Source organism: Cololabis saira, chromosome 21, assembly GCF_033807715.1.
Source record: "Cololabis saira isolate AMF1-May2022 chromosome 21, fColSai1.1, whole genome shotgun sequence".
Classification (NCBI taxonomy): Eukaryota; Metazoa; Chordata; class Actinopteri; order Beloniformes; family Belonidae; genus Cololabis; species Cololabis saira.
In genome coordinates this window covers 20724616-20738446 of record NC_084607.1, presented here as the reverse complement: position 1 = coordinate 20738446, position 13831 = coordinate 20724616, and the positions used below count along the sequence as shown (strand labels likewise).

At 39.7% G+C, this 13831-nt stretch overlaps 1 protein-coding gene across 1 annotated transcript; it reads left to right on the top strand.

Moving 5' to 3' along the window:
• Positions 1-391: 391 nt before the first annotated feature.
• On the top strand, positions 392-13689 carry slc5a11 (solute carrier family 5 member 11). The gene is made up of 16 exons (XM_061711975.1): positions 392-541; positions 6482-6625; positions 6702-6773; positions 6897-7001; positions 7101-7160; positions 7256-7360; positions 7495-7600; positions 7714-7794; positions 7876-8081; positions 9126-9261; positions 9540-9647; positions 9753-9903; positions 10303-10471; positions 11695-11910; positions 12777-12945; positions 13063-13689. Exons 2-16 carry the CDS (start codon positions 6482-6484, stop codon positions 13293-13295), a joined length of 2061 nt encoding a protein of 686 aa, XP_061567959.1. The 5' UTR covers positions 392-541; the 3' UTR covers positions 13296-13689.
• Positions 13690-13831: the final 142 nt, after the last annotated feature.

The window sequence follows — 13831 nt, the reverse complement described above, 5'->3', positions numbered from 1 at the left end:
CTTACATCTGACAAATATAAAGAATTGTACAAAGTCTGCTTTTGGTGGTGTTTTTACACTTTTTAAAATATGTAAATTCAATTTATTTTGTCCCTACAAAGATCGTGTAATGGTGTGTTATTGATTGTTTATGTGAAATTACATCCAAGACGTCGTGCCCGAGAGAGAGAAAAAAAGAAAAACATCACAGAGTATTTATCTTTATGACGAAGTGATCTTCGCATGAACACACACTCCCTGCTCGAGCCTTCTGCGTGATTTGGGCACATTCAATTGTCATTTGCCAATCATTTAACTGTTTTACTGGCAGCAGGACACGCCTCCCCGTAAGTGGTAATAAATCCCTTACATTTTAACTGACCATTGTAGTAAACACGGGGGAGTGGAGTTTGATCTCTTGCTGTGTGAGAGAAGACTCCAGGCCAAACGTGAAGGTTCCTGACATCGTCTCCAATGTGTGAAATGCTGGGTCGTTGGGACCAGAGAAGTCCGCTCAAAGCAGCTCAGGTGGAGTGATAGCAGTGAGACAACTTTGTGAAAGGTGAGTTTGTTTTGATGCGTAGGCAAGCTTATTTATATAGCAGATTTCAGCAACAAGGCAGTTCAAAGTGCTTTACATAATAAAAATATGAAAAGTGAATAGACGAAAAAAAAGAGTCCAGTGGCAGAAAGAAAAGTTCAACTTAAACTAGAGTTACAATTGAGAACTAAAATTAACGTTGTTTAAAGTTAAATTCAGAATAATTTAAATATTGCCTTCAAAGGCAGCTGTAAACAAATTACTTTTTAATCTTGATTTGAAGATAACTGATGGTTTCAGCATTCCTGCAGTTTTATGGAAGTTTGTTCTAGATCTGTGGAGAATAAAAGCTGAATGCTGCTTTTCCATGTTCGGTTCTGATTCTGGGGGCATAAAGCAGACCTGAACCAGAAGACCTGAGAGGTCCGGATTGTTGACATGGCAACAGCAAGTCTCTGATATATTTTGGTCCTTAACCATTCAGTGATTTATAAACTAACAGAAGTATTTTAAAGTCTATTCTCTGAGGTCCAGGGAGCCGGTGTTAAGATCTCAGAACTGGAGTGATGTAGTACACTTTCTTAGTTCTGATGAGACCCCGGGTAGCAGCATTCTGGATCAGCTGCAGCTGTTTGATTGACTTTTAAGGCCGACCTATGAAGACATGTTGCAGTAATCAAGTCGACTGAAGATAAATGCACGGATGAGTTTTTCAAGGTCCTGTTGTGACATTAGTCCTTTGATCCTGGAGATGTTCTTCAGGTAACAGAAGGCCGACTTTGTAATTGTTTTAATGTGTCTCTGACAGTTTAGCTCTGAGTCCAACACTATAGAGATTTCAGGCCTTATCAGTGGTTTGTAGCAGTTATAGGTGAAGCTGTGTGCTCACTGTTAAAAACAACTACTTCAATTTAGTTTTTGTTCAACTGAAGAAAATTATGTCACATCCACTCATTGATTTGTTTTATGCATCTACTCAACATTTCTAGGGGCTGATTGTCTCCTGGTGACATTGTAATGTAAAGTTGTGTGTCGTCTGTGTAATTATGGTAACTTATCTTGTTGTTTATTATTATCATTTGAGCTAGCAAAAGCATGGAGATGTTAAATAGGAGGGGTCCTAGGATAGAACCTTGGCGAACTCCACATGTAATTTTTGTTGTTTTAGATACCTATTGACACGAAGTACTCCCTGTCCTTTAAGTAAAACTTAAGATCAGTCAAGTACTGTGTCAGAAAGTCCGACCCAAATCTCCAGTCGCTCTAGCAATATACCATGGTCAACGGTGTCAAATGCTGCGCTGAGGTCCATTAATACCAGCACTGCAGTCTCAGTGCTGTGGTGAGCTTGAAAACCGGATTGTAAGATGTCAACGTGGTTGGTCAGTTATGAAAGTATTTAACTGTTGAAACGCAGCTTTTTCAATAATCTTACTGAAGAACGGAAAACTTTACATGGGCCTGTAATTTTGCATTAGCAACCTGAAAAAAGAGATGCGTTTACTACCGGTATTTGAATCAGATCAGATGCCATGACAGGTAAAACTTGAAGAAAGCTGTGGGTAAAATATAGACAACAGGTGGATTGGTTCAGCTGATCCATAATATCCTCCAGGTTTCTTTAGTTAAATGGATACAATTGTGAAATTTTGTCCGAATTGGTTTTAATTGGAGGGAGCTGGACTTCATATTGATGCACTGACTGCTTTTCTAATCAAATCCAATCTTTTCTCAGTAAAAAAGTTGTCAAACGTATTGCAGGCCATAGTAGAGTGGAGTTCAGATACTACTGACACAGGAAGGTTTGTTAACCGGTCCACAATAGCAAAGAAGGCACGACTGTTATCAATGTTTTTGTTGATGATTTCACAAAAGAAGGATTCTCTTGTATTCCTCAGTTAGAGATTATATCTGTGAGGTCTTTCACCACCTTTGTTCAGCTTTTCGCCACACTCCCTTTTTTCACTTCTTACTAGTGGGGCATTTTTCCACTGAGATTTTCTTCTTACCAGAGACAACCCTCACCTGTGGAAGCAATGCAATCAATGGTATCGGAAATTTTAAAGTGGAAGTTATCTAGTAGTTTATTTACTGGGTTACAGGACAGATTGGTGGTGGTAGTAGACTTGGTTACAGATTTCAGTCCAGTTATCCTTTTTTTTTTAATCACTTGTTTTTGACTACTTGAGAAGATGGAAATGTAGTTTCAAAGACAACAGAAAAGTGGTCAGACAAGGCAACATCAGTCACAGAAACCTTGGAAATGTAAAGACCCTTACTAATAATCAAGCCCCCATTTATGTGTTGCCTGTTTCACATGTTGAGCCAAACCAAAAACACAGTCTCTTAGCCCCTCTGTCTTGGGGGTTGTCAGCTTGGATGTTAAAGTCTCCCACAATAATTAAACACTCATAATAAACACATATTAGAGACAGCAGGTCATTGAAATCATTGAAAAAGTTTGCATCATGTGTCGGAGGCCGGTAGACGTTCATAAACATGGCTGGAGAAGGACCCTTTAGCTGAACAGCCAGATATTCCAAGAAGGCAACTTTTCCACAGAAGAGCTTTTTACACTTCAGTGAATCATGAAACAGCGTGCGACCCCTCTCCCTGCTCTCTACTTTCACTTAAAAAACTAAAGTTGGGGTGCGTTAATTCTATCAAAGCAGGTGTCTTACTGTCTTCATCTAACCATGATCTGTTAAGAACATAACGTCAATATTATGCTTAGTAATGAAATTACTGATTAAAAGTGTTTTTCCTGACAGAGATTTGACATTTAACAGAGGCAGTTTAAGTGACTTAGCAACTGTTATTATTTTGGGGGAAAGTTGAGATTGACAAGGAATAAGTGGTAATGTTTGTATTCTGTTTTTAATGTTGTTATCTTTTCTATTTCTGTGACCAATTAGCGCAAAGATTGTACGGCATTCTCCCATTGGGAGCCCATGATTTTTGTAGAAAGGGTCACTCCTGGTAATCTCACCGCCTGGACCCGATACATATCAGTTTGTTTCTGGAACACAAGCAGCCTCATCATCCTTGGTTGAAAGAACAGTTTGTGCATTAGGTGGGGGGGCTCTGCAAGATTCGGTGGATGCTTTTTTAGTGCGGGTGGCTGGATGATGGACATTATGAGGAGAAAACCTGAGATTCTGAAAGTGGTGACAGTTGGATTCCAATCCTGGAGAGTGGGAAGACGTGTGTGGGGTTTAGGGCCCTCTGTTGGGGATGAGGGGGGCTCCACTTGTTGTCCTGTTGGAGTCTGGGGAGACTCCAGTTGTTGTGACATATTAGTCTCTTTCTGCTGTCCTTCATAGTCCTTCCTTATCTCAGCAGGCAGTAGTTGTTCTTCAGAACGTTGTCTTATCAATTGTTTTGGATTTCCTCGCCTCCTGTTTTTGGCGGAGGCTTCTGGTGTCTAATTCACCGAATAAAAAATGTTTGCGTTCACTGATCGTTCAGCACACGCATCTTTAAACCATTTGTTCAGGAGTCTGCTGAATCTCTGATTTCCACGCCGGTTGAGGTCCACTGAAAAACACCTCAGTATTCAGACCCTAAAGCTTGTTCAGTAGATAAATAAAATCCTCTTTTAAGATTTCTGATTGTTGCTTCACAACATCAAAGGCTCCTGTGGTTTTTTACCTGCTGGATAATCATCAGCAATCATCAATATTTTCACCATATTGTAGGTAAAACAGAACTTTGGTGTTTTTCTTGCTGCAAAACCGTTTGACATCATTTACAGCTCAGTCGCCCACTACCGGGGTTTGAGACCCAGTGGCCAGCTATTTCTGAATCAGTTTAGACTATGATCATCTCATACCTTTCTCCGCTGTTTGTAGATGACTTTTCCTTCAGGGAGTCAAGGTATTGTATGATTGGAGCAAACCTGCTTTGAAGGGGAATTCCTTTGTTTTCTGCCGGTTTGCTCCTATCATTTGCTGTAGCTACAGTCTTCTCCTTGGTGCCGGGGTTGAAGAAACATTTCTCTTCAGTGCTGGCCAAGCTGTTTCATCCAGGTGCTGGGTTCATACTGACAGCTTTCTTCCCAGGTCTGAACGATGCGATTTATCCTTAGGCTTTGCACCGAGAGAGTTCTAGGGAGGACTAATGGCAGCCTGCTCATCGTTGTGGGTCAGAGTTGTTTCATTTCCATATAAAGCATTGACCTCAACATTCACTTCAAGCCGGTGAATTTTCGTTTCCATTTCTGCTATTTTCTGAAGAAGTTTGTCGTACTCATCTGTGGAAATGGGAGGCATCTTGTGCTGAATAGGCTTTTGTTCCCAGAAACAGATGCAGCTGCTCCCAAAGTCGTCTCCTCTAAGAAGAGATTATAGAAAAATAATGAAAACACTGCCGAAGAATCTTTGAAAAATCCTTGAGTGCCACTTAAGTCCAACTATTCTGTGGATTTTGGTTGAGACTGAGGTAAGAAGATATGAGTAAAAGAAGCAAAAGCAAGCAAAGCAAGCAGAGAGCATGTGGAGGGAGCGTCGCACTCTAAGGAAGCAGGGAGCAAAATAAATAAATAAATAGATAATACAAGCTTGTCACTGCTTGGTTGTAACTGTTAGTGCTATACTGTTAATTTTGGATGCATCTTTTAAGTTTGGCTGTTGTCTCAAGTCAAATTTAAGTTGCTGTTTAGTTTAGTTTTTTCATTTTATTTTTTTAACTGTTGCGCAACCAGTAAGTAAAACCCTAATGTGTCTATCGGTATAGTCACCGTAGTGGATTTAATCTGACATTCAGCATTTTGATTTAAATCAGAGTAGCAACTATAAACCCTACAATGTTAGACGTATCTGATACACAAATTTCTGAGATTTTTTCACCCCATAAAAAGGTTTCATACATCCAAAAACAAAAAAACAACATAAAATTGCCCAAAGTAAGAAAAACTACTATTCACAATATTAAAGTCATTTTCTTTTTTGTTTATTTCACTTACTTATTTTATTTAATTACAATAAAAAACGTATTAAATAATAATTAAGAGAAAGAGATCATTTTTTTGCATTATTTCTCATGGCAGGCATTAAAGACTTGAATACCTGAAAATACAGCTCTGAGGGAGAAAACAAAGGTTTTATGTCTTATAGATGTGTGCACTGTTGAAATGAACTGTCTTATTTTACTTCTTGCCACAGCCAACAAATTTACTTTTAAAATATTTAAAGGAAACACATTAAAATAACAGAAATTATTTAGTGTTTGAAGAAATTTAATATTTCAACAAAAACAGTCCTTATTCATTTTTTTAAAGAAATGTATCATCTCATTTAATTCACATTTTTTTTCTTTGTTGATTTTTTTTTGTTGATTTTTTGTCTGTTGATGATCTGTAACTACTGTATGTAGTCTAACCTTCTTTATTTTTTGTTTTTTGTAATTACTGTTTTACTTCCTAAATTGAGGGGAGGTCCGCTGCATAAGCATGTTGGCTTTTTGACCTTTCCTGCCACATTTGTTTTACTATTATGATTGTAAGTGTTACTTTTATTGTGTGCAAACTAATAAAATAAATAAAAAATAAATAAAATTAAACAAAACAGTAATAATGTTTTTATTAAAGAGCAGTCAGAGGTCAGTGCTTGGTGACTTCACATTGCTGTTATATAACATTAAACCACTCTTTTGCAAAAAAAATACACTTTAGTTTTGTTTGATGGTTTGTTGTTTGTGACCTTCCATCTTCCTGTTGAGGAAGTTTTCATACTAGGAGAGTCAGAGATACATTAAAAAATAAATCACAGCGGTCTCTTTATTGTTTCCAGTCAGTATAAAAGAGCAAATAAATGAGCAAATTTAATCTAAAACTGAACACACATTTATAGACAGACAAGTATTTAGTCATACACTATAGTTGTAACTTTTGCAGAAATCAATTATTTTTTAAGGTATATTTTCATGGTGTATTCTGAATTACTATATCTTTGGGGATTCCAGATGGACTTTGAGTCTGAATTTGAAGACCGAGGGACAAGCATGCCCCCAACTCAGTCACCTTCGGGGGGCAGTAACACGCTGGGCACTGTGGACATCGTGGTGCTGGTGGTTTACTTCCTGCTGGTGCTGGCTGTTGGTTTCTGGGTAAGAACCTCAATACTACAATTTGATATTAAAGAGCAGCCAAGATGTATTCTAATGTTTCCCACGATATCACCAGTCTATGTGCAGAACGAAGCGCAGCACCGTGGATGGATACTTCTTGGCTGGCAAAAGTATGAGCTGGTGGCCAGTGAGTGAAACAAACATCACAATGACTGATTTCCTGAGGCTGTGAGCCAGTAATCTTTATATCAGTCTCATCACAAATCAAACATTTTGTCAGTTTGACTGTGATGTAATTGTTCGTATTTAGGTGGGGGCTTCACTGTTCGCCAGTAACATCGGCAGTGGACATTTCATTGGTCTGGCGGGGTCAGGAGCCGCAGCAGGAATCGGTGCAATCGCATATGAATGGAACGTAAGACAGATAATACCTATCAGAACCGCATTTATGTATAAATGAGAGTGACAAGAGAAATTCATCATATTTAAAGTGGTGATATTTGTGGAATAACAGGGAATGGTGATGGTTCTGCTGCTGGGATGGCTCTTCTTGCCCATTTATATTGCATCTGGGGTGAGTTCTCCACACACAGATATACAGTATGTGTGTATCCATGTAACCTACACATTGTTAATTTGTGAGCCACTATCCAAAACATGTTTTCCCAGGTGACGACCATGCCAGAATATCTGCAGAGGCGCTTCGGTGGACGGAGAACGCAGTTAACTATTGCCGTCTTGTCATTATTTATTTACATCTTCACAAAAATATCGGTAAGACAGAAGCCAAACGTCCTTGTGTCTAAAGAAAGAGACTAAACTCCTGAATGGCGGAGTACTTCTGAAGGTTTTGGACATTGTTTTAGCTTTATCTCTGTGGTTGGACTGTCTTGTTTGTTTCTGGACAGGTGGACATGTATGCGGGTGCAGTGTTCATTCAGCTCGCTCTAAGATGGAATATCTACCTGGCTATTGTGCTGCTGCTGACAATCACCGCCCTCTACACTGTAGCAGGTGGCCCTTCTACTTCCTCTGCACTTTTACAAACACTGTAGCAGTTTAGACATAGTTTTTGTTATTTTCAGCAGCTGTCTAAAGTGCGTTGTCTACTCTGGGTTGTGTGCTAGGTGGTCTGGCTGCAGTCATCTACACCGATGCAGTTCAGACCGCTATCATGCTGGCAGGAGCTCTCACCCTCATGGGCTACAGTAAGTCAGTGTCCCTGAACATCCTCGCATCTCTATCGCCTCATGTTCCAGTTTGTCTGAGTCCTTTGTCTCCACTTTGAGGCTTTGTGGAGGTTGGAGGCTGGAACGGTCTGATGGAGGGATACCCCGATGCCACTCCCTCCATCCGTGTGCCTAACTCCACCTGTGGTGTCCCTCGAGAGGATGCCTTCCACATATTCAGAGACCCGCTGAACTCTGACCTGCCTTGGCCGGGCGTTATAATCGGCATGTCCATCCCGTCCATGTGGTACTGGTGCTCAGATCAGGTACTACAATGAAAATATTTCCCGTCTTTTTTAGCATGTAAGAAAACAATGAAACGTATGGACGTACACTGGCTCCACTGGCTGCCCATACAGTCTCGGATTCATTTTAAAATTCTTTTATTTGCTTTTAAATCCTTGAATGGTCTTGCCCGGACGTACCTCTCTGAGCTCCTACACCCTTATTAACCCAGTCTTTCTCTCAGATCAGCTGATCAGCTGCTCCTGAGAACCTAAAACTAAGAGGAAGCTCAGAGGGGACCGCGCCTTCGCTGTTGCAGCTCCAAAACTTTGAACAGCCTGCCTCAGCAAATCAAACAGGCATCCTCTCTGTCTGTTTTTAAATCTCTTCTCAAAACCCAACTTTTCTCCTTGGCTTTTAACACCTGGCAAGACAGCTGAGTTTATTTTATCCTTTTATTCTTTATTTTATTCTTTTATCTTTTATTCTATCCTTTTTTATTCACTTAACTTATGATTGTTTTATTTATGTGCCTTGTGTTTTATGGTGTTTTGTCTTCCATTTGCCTGTCCAGCACTTTGTACCATGTTGGTGTTTTTAAAGTGCTTTATAAATAAAGTTGACTTGACTTGACGTAAAAACGTGAAAATAATAGAAAGCTAAGCACTTCTAAAGGTTTTTACATCTACACATATTTCTGGAAATCTTGCTTTTTACAGTAACTAATACCTAACTTTGAGAAATTAGTGCGTATTTTCCTAAAGACATGAACAAATGAACATTTTATCATCTCTGAGATTACACAGTGGTTAGTTGGACAATCCCCATCATGAACAGTGGTCAAGATGAGCTGGTTATACACAGTTAACACGACAGTGTTAACTGACAGGAAAACAATCAGGTGTACCGATTATTATCTCATCTTACACTGTTAGATTGATAACAGTGTGTTAAATGATTGCCGTGTCTATTCTGATGCATTCTTTTCTTATGTAATTGCACGTTGGTGCATATCTTAGTGACTTATTAACCAAAAACCTCAGAAAAGAGAACTGAAAGTCAGCTTTGTTTGGGATTTTCTGCAGGTGATTGTGCAGCGCTCTCTGTCTGCCAAGACCCTGAGCCATGCAAAAGGTGGCTCCCTGCTGGCTGCGTACCTGAAGATTCTGCCGTTCTTCGCCATCATGCTCCCCGGCATGATCAGCAGGATTCTCTTCACAGGTACTGCGTGAAAAGTCAATCAGTCAACATTGTAGCACTACGTTAAAATTTAACTTATAAAAGGGCTGAGATTTGTTCGATGGACCTTAGACGCAAAACACACTAGCCCATTTTAGAAAAACTAATTCAATGAGCAGAATCAGACTACATCATGTTTAGAATTTGTTCTGTTTTTCTATTCAGAATCACTACTGATATTTTGGGCTGTAATTAGGTCATATTTAGCCAAAAGATGTCACATTCAAGTTAAGTTTGTTGATATATGGAATTGTCTGTAGATGAAGTAGCATGTGCAGACCCTGACGTGTGCAGTCACATTTGTGGGAACTCAGTGGGTTGTTCGGATATAGCCTATGCCAAACTGGTCATGGAGCTGCTGCCTGCAGGTGAGAGCTTTTTCTCTGCAGTTGCTTCCTCTGTTCTGTATTTTGCTTTCATGCAGACATCCCAGGCATCCCCTCTTTCATGCATCTATGTGTCCTTCCTGCCAGGACTGCGGGGTCTAATGATGGCTGTGATGATTGCTGCACTCATGTCATCTCTAACCTCCATCTTCAACAGTTCCAGCACCATTTTCACCATGGATTTGTGGAAGAGTTTCAGATCCCATGCTTCTGAATGGGAGCTCATGATTGTTGGCAGGTATGGAACCACATGTGGATATGCAGACAAAGCTCCTTGTTACAGTATTTGTACCAGGTACCAGAACTCCCAGAAGGACTGGAAACTTTTCAATTATTGGAGGATGAGAAAAGGGGCTTCATCTGAGAGTTCCTTTACAGAAAACCACTTTACTGTTGGTCCCAAATTGAACATTTATAAATATGGATAAGCTATAGTTGAATAATAACCATTCATGGCATGATTTAACCCTTTCGATTATTCCCTTTCACATAATCTGTAAAGTAAAGTAAAACCTTGTAATGACTTCCAGATTTTCTCTGCCAACCTTTACAACCTCAGTCAAGCACATGTTAAGATTTTTCACATAGATTTTCATATTTTCTTTTAAACTCTGCATTATCAACGTGCATGCTGCAGGGTGTTTGTGCTTGTGCTGGTGGTGGTGTCTGTTCTGTGGATTCCTGTTGTCCAGGCCAGTCAGGGTGGCCAGCTCTTCATCTACATCCAGTCCATCAGCACCTACCTGCAGCCACCCGTCTCCATCATCTTCCTGTTGGGATGTTTCTGGAAAAGGGCTAATGAGAAGGTAACGTGTCTTCATATTCAGAATGTGTTGTTTGTTTTTTTTTACTTCTTGTTAAAGTTTGACTAAAGCTGCATTCTGAGTTGTTTTTTTACAACTCAGCCAAACAATGATTAAAACAATTGCCAAACATATTAAATCAAAGAACACAGGGAGTGTTTTTGCTTATCTCACGGCAGCTTCATTCAATCCTTCTGGCTTGGGAAATGATGTTCATATCAACCAAACCAAACTGCTTTGATGTGGAGTAAACTGATGCACATAGCAGACATTACATCATTATAATATATATAATACATAATTGAGTTACCTTCCAGCTTTGGACAAGGTTAACTTTGTTACATTTGACAACTTAATGCGTTTATGGTGTGAGCATCTCCTGCTACTAATACAACAGAGATGTTGCCATGGTGAGCACGCCATAGCAGGACACGAGTGGGAGCGAGCTTCACTCGGTTTGGCTACAATAACCTGTGACAGCAGTGCAGCCTCGGACTTCTGTGGGGACGGTTTGCAAAACAATCATGTGAACAGTGAGATGGATGTCAGCAGAAATCCCCAAATTCCTATAGTTTTATTACTCTCGCTGTTTTGATTCTGTCGGTAAGCGTGTTGTTGCTCTGACCTCTGCAGTGCCACGTTTCTCTAAATTAATCCACAGCGTGAAACTCGCCGATCCTGTATGCATCCCCTCTACTGCGAAGCACTAGATCATGAACTTGGATCTTCATCCCACTGAGCATAAATATGGTTCTGAGTTGGCGTGTATAGATGCTTCAACATCTGTGGTGCAGTGTTTCAACTTCCCTTTTCAGAAAAAAATCAGCTCTTGTTCATCTCCTTATTCCTCTGCAATTGTGGCCCGAGTTCTGCAAATTCTGTCAACCAAGGAAGATGTGTTTCCACGAGGCCAGATTAGTTAGTGAGCAGCTTGTCAGATACACAGCTGGATAATATGCTTGGCCAGTCATTCTAAACTCATTTACGGGCAGGGTCAGTTTTTACCAACCACCATATCCTGTTCTCCTTTTCTTTTAAAAAAAAGACTAACTCTGACACTTCTGTGCAGAAAAATGTAGCATAGTTCTCAGTCTAACAGAAACAAGAAACCATTGTCTAAAACGTACAACATGTTTCCTTGCAAATCTCTGTATTATTTTTACTCGCACTTAAAGTGTTCAAAGTTTTGAAATATCATTTTTAGAGTATGATTCCTTGTCCTACAGGGTGCATTCTGGGCCTTAGTTTTAGGCCTCACCGTGGGCTGCATACGCATGCTGCTGGACTTCATCTACCCCACTCCACCGTGCTACGAAGAGGACAACAGGCCTGGGGTGCTGAAGTACGTCCACTACCTCTACTTCTCCACGCTGCTGTCTTTCATCACCCTGGTTATAGCGGTCGTGGTCAGCCTGGCTACTGAGAAGCCCAGCCCTGAGCAGGTGAGCACTTTCACTTTTTTGCACTCAGATTTAATCTGTGTGATTTGCTCGTAGTTTTACTCACTGCAACCCTGCAGCACCAATATATATCAGAGTGGGTGGTGAATAATAGGATGGTCCTGAACATCTCAAAGACCAAATCTATTGTATTTGGATCACAGCATATGCTCAAGTCAAAGCCCAAACTGTGTCTGCATCTGAAAGATGTGGAAATTGAGCAGGTAGATGAAACAAAATTACTTGGGGTCACACTAGACAGTCAATTAACATGGTCCACTCATATTGAAAACATAACTAAGAAAATGGGAGGGGGATTATCGATGATTAGGAGATGTGCTGAATTTTTAACTCCAGCATCAGCTGTCCAGGTCATACAGGCACTAGTGATATCCCACCTTGACTAATTTTTAGGAACATTTTTTCAAATAAAAAGCCAGAATGCAGTCATGTACAGGGCAATTACTTTCTGGAACTCTTTGCCAGCATGTATTACAGAAATTAACGATAAAAGGCAGTTTAAGAAACGACTGAAGGACTTTCTTATACACAATGAAAATATTGTAATTTAACTTTTAACTTTTTTTATGCTGTAATGAATTGTTCTCTCTTGCAATATTTGTATTTTTATTTTTATTTTTAATTCAATGTTTTTGTATGTATTTTGTATGATATTTTGAGGACCCCAGGAAGAATAGCTGTTGCCAAGTGTAACAGCTAATGGGGATCCTAAATAAACTAAACTAAACTAGATGTCAACAATGCATAAGGATATGGCAGAGATTACAACATCTAATGGTGCAGCTTCTATGCTGCGAGTGCTCTCATCTATCTCACTTATTACTTTCTTTTCTTTTTTTTTTTAACAGATAAGTCGTCTCACATGGTTCACAAGGTTTGACCCCGTAAAGCCAAAAGAACAGGCGTCCTCAGGGGAGCAAAGTGTCACAAACTTGGAGGTGATCACGTCTGAAAATAACAAGGTGAACGTCGAAGGAAGAGAAGCAACAAGCAACAATGGACAAACACGTCATCATGGTGAGTCTCTCTGCTGCATCTCATGACTTCCTTTTGAGCATTTACCAGGCTTATTAATTCAAAAAGCTTAAAAACAAAACAAAAAAAAAATAACCACATTCTCTTTGAACTCTCCAGACTCTGCGTCATCTGTCTCAAGCAGCCGCAGTCAGTCCAGGTTTATGTCCATGTTCTTCTGGCTGTGTGGGCTGGAGAGACGGAGGGAGGGAGAGGATAATCCTCCAGCTCCTCCTGCATCTGAGCAGAACTTCTACTCACTGGAGGAAAAGCCACGTCTGCGAATCATCACAAACGTTAACCTCATCATCAGCATGGCCGTGACCGCTTTTATCATCGGCTTCTGGGCTTGACTTTGGCTTCTTGGCGCCGGCAATCCAGCATACGAGCTTTGAAAAAGACTATACAGACTTGAATACTATTCATTCTTGTTTATATCTTACAACTGAAATGAGACATTATGTCCATCCGGTTGTGTTTATTGGTTTTTTTTCTTTTGCGTACATACATGAAAGCTGCACCTACAGTGAAGGACTTTAACATGACTTTAACAAAATGAGTACTAATAGTTGTCTCTTTATTAACATTCCTTTTTAATGTTACAGCTCAAAAAATGACAACTAAGGTTAAAATGTTCTGATGCTCAGATTTTCCTTTTCTTTTAATAAGAATGATGTGTCTAAATTGTAACTGGTTTGAAAAATTAAAAATAATGACATACTGTTGAATAGTCAGTCATTATTAGGACTTATAATGCAGTTGTGAGACTTTACTTAAGTCTGGTCTTTGTGACATGATTTAAAAAAAAAAACAAAAAAAAAAAACGTCCCAACTGACAATGACTTGATGTGAATATTTGGTAAAACTACATTTTGACAAAGTTTCTAAA